The sequence below is a fragment of the Lampris incognitus genome, chromosome 20 (genome assembly GCF_029633865.1).
Source record: "Lampris incognitus isolate fLamInc1 chromosome 20, fLamInc1.hap2, whole genome shotgun sequence".
Lineage (NCBI taxonomy): Eukaryota > Metazoa > Chordata > Actinopteri > Lampriformes > Lampridae > Lampris > Lampris incognitus.
Window position 1 is genome coordinate 4,255,084 of NC_079230.1, and position 7,500 is coordinate 4,262,583.

General features: G+C 48.4%; 1 protein-coding gene across 1 annotated transcript in view; it reads left to right on the plus strand.

Moving 5' to 3' along the window:
• The window catches only part of LOC130130942 (type II inositol 3,4-bisphosphate 4-phosphatase-like), a 52,213-nt gene that overhangs the window by 31,360 nt on the left and 13,353 nt on the right, over nucleotides 1-7,500 (plus strand). The window contains exons 7-9 of the mRNA XM_056300807.1: nucleotides 1,552-1,682; nucleotides 6,048-6,161; nucleotides 6,468-6,567. Coding sequence (XP_056156782.1) covers nucleotides 1,552-1,682; nucleotides 6,048-6,161; nucleotides 6,468-6,567 — 345 coding nt within the window. The remainder of the gene's footprint in view (nucleotides 1-1,551; nucleotides 1,683-6,047; nucleotides 6,162-6,467; nucleotides 6,568-7,500) is intronic.

The following is a 7,500-nucleotide window of genomic DNA, read 5'->3' on the forward strand; positions in this document are numbered from 1 at the left end:
GTGAGACAGAGACACTAACACAGACAGGTAGGACTGTGTGAGAGAGAGAAACACAGACAGGTAGGACTGTGTGAGAGACAGAGACACAGACCGGTAGGACTGTGTGAGAGACAGAAACACAGACAGGTAGGACTGTGTGAGAGACAGAGACACAGACAGGTAGGACTGTGTGAGAGAGAGAGAAACACAGACAGGTAGGACTGTGTGAGAGAGAGAGACACAGCCAGGTAGGACTGTGTGAGAGACAGAGACACAGACAGGTATGACTGTGTGAGAGAGAGAGACACAGCCAGGTAGGACTGTGTGAGAGACAGAAACACAGACAGATAGGACTGTGTGAGAGACAGACACTAACACAGACAGGTAGGACTGTGTGAGAGACAGAAACACAGACAGGTAGAACTGTGTGACAGACAGAAACACAGACAGGTAGGACTGTGTGAGAGACAGAAAGACAGACAGAGAAAGACAAAGAGAGGGAGACAGCGTTAGTCCCGGAATGCTGTGCTCAGTTCTGAGTCTGCCTGTTACACCTCCAGCTCCTCAGGAGGTACGGTGGCGCAGTGGTTAGCTCTGTCGCCTCACAGCAAGAAGGTCCTGGGTTAACACCTGGGGTAGTCCAACCTTGGGGGTCATCCCAGGTTGTCCACTGTGTGGAGTTTGCAAGTTCTCCCTGTGTCTGTGATGGGTTTTCTCCCGGTGCTCCGGTTTTCCCCACCATCAAGTAGACATGAATGTCAGGGCCCAGACACACCAAACTGACTAGCGGCGACGAAGGCCGGCTGTTGCGTTGCCTCACATCGCCTGCCGTCTGGGCCAAAAAGTAGAAGACACCGCAAAGACTCCAGCCGACGGCCAACCAGCCTGTACGTTCTGCACTGATTCGCTAAGCTGAACAGCCAATCACAGTGACTACCACATGTCTCCTCCCATACATGTGGAGTCACCAGACGCTTCTTTTCACCTGACAGTGAGGAGTTTCACCAGGGGGACGTAGCACATGGGAGGATCATGTTATTCCCACCAGTTCCCCCTCCCCCCGAACAGGCGCCCCAAACGACCAGAGGAGGCGCTAGTGCAGCGACCAGGACTCATACCCACATCCGGCCTCCCACCCGCAGACACGGCCAATTGTGTCTGTAGGGACGCCCGACCAAGCCGGAGGTAACACGGGGATTCGAACTGGTGACCCCATGTTGGTAAGCAACGGAATAGACCACCGCGCCACCCGAACGCCCGATTCATCTGTTCTTCTACTCGTTCTCTGGTCTGCGTTAAAGCTTGGCAGCCTTGACAGATAGTACAGCTGCTGTTGATTCTGGAAGCAAATGGTTTGAGCAATGCCACACTTACCACCATCTTTTGAATAAATAAGGCTTTTATCATCCAGTCACATCGGGAGCACATGACGAGTGGGCAGGTCCCGGCCTCTCAAAGGGGGGTTTGTTTCTTTTGTGTGTCAATGTGCTAAAATCAGTAACCCTGTATGCCCCCTGTCATCCCTCTGTCTGTCTGTCTCTGTCTCCCTCTCTCTCTTTTTCGCCGTCTCAGGGTCAAGGAGGTGAAGGAGCTTGGTGACCTCTCACCTCACTGGGAGGGGCTGAGGCGTGACGTCGTCAGCCACTGCAACCAGCTGATTGGCTGCTACCAGGACATGCTCTCTGAGCTCAACCGACACACAGGTGAGACTGAAAAAGTCGGAGAAGGGAAAAGGCCCTCCTGTCATGTCTGTGGTTTACAGATGTGGACGGCCTCGTTACTGGTTTAGCTGTGCTTTAAGTGAGAAATCTTAGTGGGTTTTTTTTTACTGGTCGTTATCGTCCTTTGAGTCTCCAGGATGAAACGTGGCCGACAGCCAGTGAGTTTATTTTCTGTTTAATAAGGGCTCAGGTTCACCCTTCATCCTTCAGTGTTCCCCCACCATGCCCCTCTGACCATCAGTGGTATGGACGTGGAGAGAGTCAGCAGTGTTCGGTTCCTGGGAGTTCACGTCTCAGAGGACCTCTCCTGGTCCTCACACGTCACTGCGCTCTCCAAGAAGGCCCAGCCGCGTCTTCACTCCCTGCGGTGTCTTGAATCAAATCAAATCAATTTTATTTGTATAGCACAATATCACAAATTACAAGTTTGCCTCGGTGGGCTTAACAGCAACGCAACATCCTGTCCTTAGACCGTCTCATCGGATAAGGAACAACTCCCTAAAAAACCCTTTAACAGGGAGAACAAATAGGAAGAAACCTCAGGGAGAGCACCAGAGGAGGAGCTCTCTCTCCCAAGACAGACAACGTGCAATAGATGTTGCGTTTACGCAATTTACACAATACAACACTGAAAGAGGATAACACAGTTATAATGGACGTATAATATTTATGAAGAATATGATGCGCAGGATGCCAAGCAGTGTCCAGACGCCAGCGGAACAGTCCAGGACCCAAGCCACGCGACCAGCATCATCATGTAAAAAATAAATAAATAAATATATATATATATATATATATAATTAGCAGCTGATGAGTGCAAGATGCACAAAACAGGCCTGTACTACTATGCATTAAAATCTTTTTTCCTGTATCCATGTTGATATATATATGTGGATTTATAAAAAGAAGATGTGATGAGGGGAATTGCAAGCAGCGTCCAAGTGGCGACCACCGTCACCATGGAGACCTGGGAGGAGGACCGACTGCACGTGCACACAAGGGAGACTCACATGACACCATTCACACACAGAAAAAGAGAAAGGAGAAGACGTCATTCAGAGAGGGAGAAAAGACATGTGAGAGAAGAGAACAGTTTGCAATAGTCATTAGTCATAATCAATTAAGTCATCAATTAATCATAATCTCGTGGGCAGAACAGTGGTTGGTAAATTCATTGAGACAGAAAACCGACCCGCCATGCAGTCCAGGTTGTGAAGCACTCAACTTAAAGGCAACTAATTGTAAGCTAAGACAAAAAGATGAGTTGTAAGTTTGGATTTAAAGACTCAACAGACTCTGATTGTCTGATGGCAGCAGGCAGGTTATTCCATGAGAACGGAGCCCGATAGGAAAAGGCCCTGCTGCCACCAGCTGACTTCTTTTTAACTTTGGGTCACACAGGAGCCCTGTATTTTGAGAGCGAAGAGCTCGAGATGGCATGTAAGGTTTAAGGAGATCAGACAGGTAGGATGGGGCAAGCCCATTTAGGGTTTTATAAGTCAGCAGAAGCACCTTGTATTCTGATCTAACATGGATAGGAAGCCAAGGAAGGGAGGCAAGAATTGGTGTAATATGGTCAGATTTCCTAGATTTAGCTAGGATTCTAGCAGCAGCATTCTGAACCATCTGAAGACTTTTAGTACTAGAATGTGGCACACCTGAAAACACAACATTACAGTGATCAAGTCTGGATGAAACAAATGCATGTATTAGAGTCTCTGCGTCAGCCATGGAGAGAAAAGACAGCATTTTAGCTATGTTATGTAAGTGAAAAAGGGCAGTCTTGGTGATTTCTTTACTGTGCTTATCAAAGGAAAGGCTGGGCTCAAACGTCACACCAAGATTTTTGGCTGCCACACTTTGTGAAACCGCAGAGTTGTCGATTGATATCATTACTTGATCAAATTGGTGTCTGTGTCTAGCAGGGCCAATGACCAGCATCTCAGTTTTATCCGAATTTAAAAGCAGAAGGTTAAGTGACATCCAGTTTTTCACAGTAGCCAAGCAGGCCTCTAAGTTAGTCATTTGAGTATGATCATCAGCCCTTATAGGCACATACAGCTGAGTATCATCAGCATAGCAATGGAAATTTATTCCATAACTGTGTATAATTTGGCCAAGAGGTGTAATGTAAAGAGAGAAAAGTAGAGGGCCAAGAACTGAGCCCAGAGGCACACCATATTTAACGTCAGAAATTTTTGATATGATATTACTATAGCAGACACCATGCATTCTTCTGGATAAGTAAGACTTAAGCCAAGAGCGAGCTAAGCCAGAGACACCAAAATTACAATTTAATCTATCTAATAGTATACAGTGATCAATGGTGTCAAAGACAGCACTGAGGCCCAGTAGTAGAAGCACAGAAGTGAAATCAGAGTCCATAGCTAGTAAAAGATCATTCACCACTCTGGTCAGAGCAGTTTCATTGGAGTGACAGGGCCTGAAAGCCGATTGAAAAGGTTGATATAGATGGTTTTCTTTTATATGGGTTGAACGTTGTTGATACACAACTCTCTGTAGTACTTTAGAGAAGAATGGAAGATTAGAGACTGGTCGATAGTTATTAAGAGACCCTGGATTGAGGTGCAGTTTTTTAAGTAGAGGTTTAACCACAGCTGTGTTAAAACTGCTGGGAACAATGCCAGTAGTAAGTGATAAATTAACGTCTAGCATTGTAGGTCCCAGAAAAGGCCCGAGGTCTTTAAAAAGTTTTGCTGGTAAGGAGTCAAGCAGGTAAGCAGTTGGTTTAGAAGCTGACATGAACTTCGTCAAAGTATCAAGAGAGATAGTCTCAAAAGCTGTAATAACTGGGACTGTCAGTGACTCGTTGTACAGATATGAATTTTCTGGGGTCTCTGAGAAACGCAGGAGAATTTTCAACAAACACCGCATCCCGCTATACTTCAAACCCAGCAACACACTCCAACAAAGACTGGTTCATCCCAAAGACCGGGTACCACACACCCGGAAAAGCAGTCTGGTGTATGCTGTACAATGCAATGAGGACTGCACTGACCTATACACAGGAGAAACCAAACAACCACTACACAAACAGATGGCCCAACACAGAAGGCCAAACTCCTCAGGACAAGACTCAGCAGTCTATCTACACCTAAAGGAGAAGACACACTCCTTCCAGGACAGCAACGTACACATTTTGGACAGGGAAGATAGATGGTTTGAAAGAGGGGTGAAGGAAGCCATCTATGTGAAACTGGAAAAACCATCCCTCAACAGAGGAGGAGGTCTGCAACACCACCTATCTCCCACTTACAACGCCGTCCTTTCATCTCTACCCAGGAGACTCAAGAAGCCTAGCCTCCAAGAACAACAGTCGCTCACTAACGGCTCCAACCACTCTCATTACCACTGAATGATGAAGTCGAAACTAACACCCTCAACCACCGTCGCTGCTAAACAAATGCAAATCAACAGCTCCGATGGCGACGGGCGCGGCTGGACATCGGAGCACAGGAGAGCCACGCATATCAATAGCTACGATAACGACGGGCGCGGCCAAACATCGGTACACAAAAGAGCCACTCATATCTATGGCTCTGTTAGCGACGGGCGTTGGTAAACTTTGGAACACAAAGAGCCATGGACATCTATAGCTCTGATCCAGCGCCGGCTCTCCCAGCCATCAAACGAAGACAAAACATAGATGCAGACGTGGACAAAGACTGCATGGACGGTCCTGGGTGAGGCCGTCGCAAACACGAATTCGCGCCGTCATCTTCCGACACCAGCACTGGGCGAGGCCGCTGCACATTTGCATTCGCGCAGCCATCTTCCCCGACCGGAAGTGGAGGCACTCATCAATTTCATATGGAAACACGAAGCAAGAAACAAGAAGTGTTTTATTTTATTGGTCGCATGGTCACATAACCGAAACAGTATTCACTGACTGCTCTTCACTGGGTGATCCAGCACAGAGGGAAGCCTTCTGACTGGGTGGGCCTGAGTGCCAAGTGGGTGGGCCCGGGCCCCAGCGAGGCCCAGTGGTAGTGGCGGGTGTTGAGGGGGAGGAGGATGTGGGCTGGCGCATAATCAAAGTGGGCCGAACACGCATCTCTTACGTTCTCGGTTTTGTATAATGGCTTCTCAAGACAAAAGAATTGGGCTGCTCAAGTGGCCCACAGAGAGACTGTACATGTGTGTGTGTGTGTGTGTGTGTGTGTGTGTGTGTTACAGTGCTTTTCGCCCCTATCTTGACATCTGATTGGCCAATTAAGCATTCATATAGTTTTGTCCTCATCTCTTTTTCCTTCTTATCCCCTACGCTGCATGACTTCTTCTTCTCTTCTTCTCCTTATCTCCTCTGCTTTTCTTCGTCTCCTCCAGCCTCATCTCCATGTTTTAAGGGGAGTCTCAGTCGGTCAGACAGACACCTGCTGTTTGTCCCAACCAACCTCCACGCACAGAGGATGGAGGTGATCACCCACCCAGGGAGTCCAGGTAAACAACACACACCTGTCTGTCTGTCTGTTTGTCCCTCTGTCTGTCTGCCTGTGTGTCTGTCCCTCTGTCTTTATGTTCACCTGTCTGTCTGCCTGCATGTCTGTGTGTCCCTCTGTCTGTCTTTGGGTCTGTCTGTCTGACTTTTGTGTCATTGTGTTCAGCTGTCTCACCATCTATCTATCAGTTTCCCTGTCTGTCTGTTGAATAATCTGTCAGCGTGTCCAACTGTTTGTCTCTATTAAAGTGTATGGATTAACGTCTCTCTTTCTCTGTCTCTGTCTCTCTCTCTGTCTGTCTATTCAGGTCTGTGGTATGATGCAATAACAGTGGGGGCTCCAGCTGATCACTACCACGGCTTTAAACATGGAGGACTGAGGAAGCAGCTAGGCAAACACAGGAAGAGGTCTGTGTGACAGACAGGCAAGCAGACAGACAGGCAGCCAGACAGACAGACATGCAGACAGACAGAGGGACGACAGACAGACAGACAGATAGACAGGCAGGCAGACAGAAGGACAGACAGACAGACAGAGGGACGACAGACAGACAGATAGATAGACAGGCAGGCAGACAGAAGGACAGACAGACAGAGGGACGACAGACAGACTGACAGACAGACAGAGGGATGACAGACAGACAGACAGATAGACAGGCAGGCAGACAGAGGGACAACAGACAGACAGACAGATAGACAGGCAGGCAGACAGAAGGACAGACAGACAGACTGACAGACAGACAGAGGGACGACAGACAGACAGATAGATAGACAGGCAGGCAGGCAGACAGAAGGACAGACAGACAGAGGGACGACAGACAGAGGGATGACAGACAGACAGACAGATAGACAGGCAGGCAGACAGAGGGACAGACAGACAGACTGACAGACAGACAGAGGGACGACAGACAGACAGACAGACAGATAGACAGGCAGGCAGGCAGACAGACAGAAGGACAGACAGAAGGACAGACAGACAGAGGGACGACAGACAGACTGACAGACAGACAGAGGGATGACAGACAGACAGACAGACAGATAGAAAGGCAGGCAGATAGAGGGACAGACAGACAGAGGGACGACAGACAGACAGATAGACAGGCAGGCAGATAGAGGGACAGACAGACAGAGGGACGACAGACAGACTGACAGACAGATAGACAGGCAGGCAGATAGAGGGACAGACAGACAGACAGACACACAAACAGACAGATAGACAGGCAGGCAGACAGACAGACAGAGGGACATACACACAGACACACAGACAGACAGATAGACAGGCAGACAGACAGACAGACAGATAGACAGGCAGACAGACAGAGGGACATACACAAAGACACA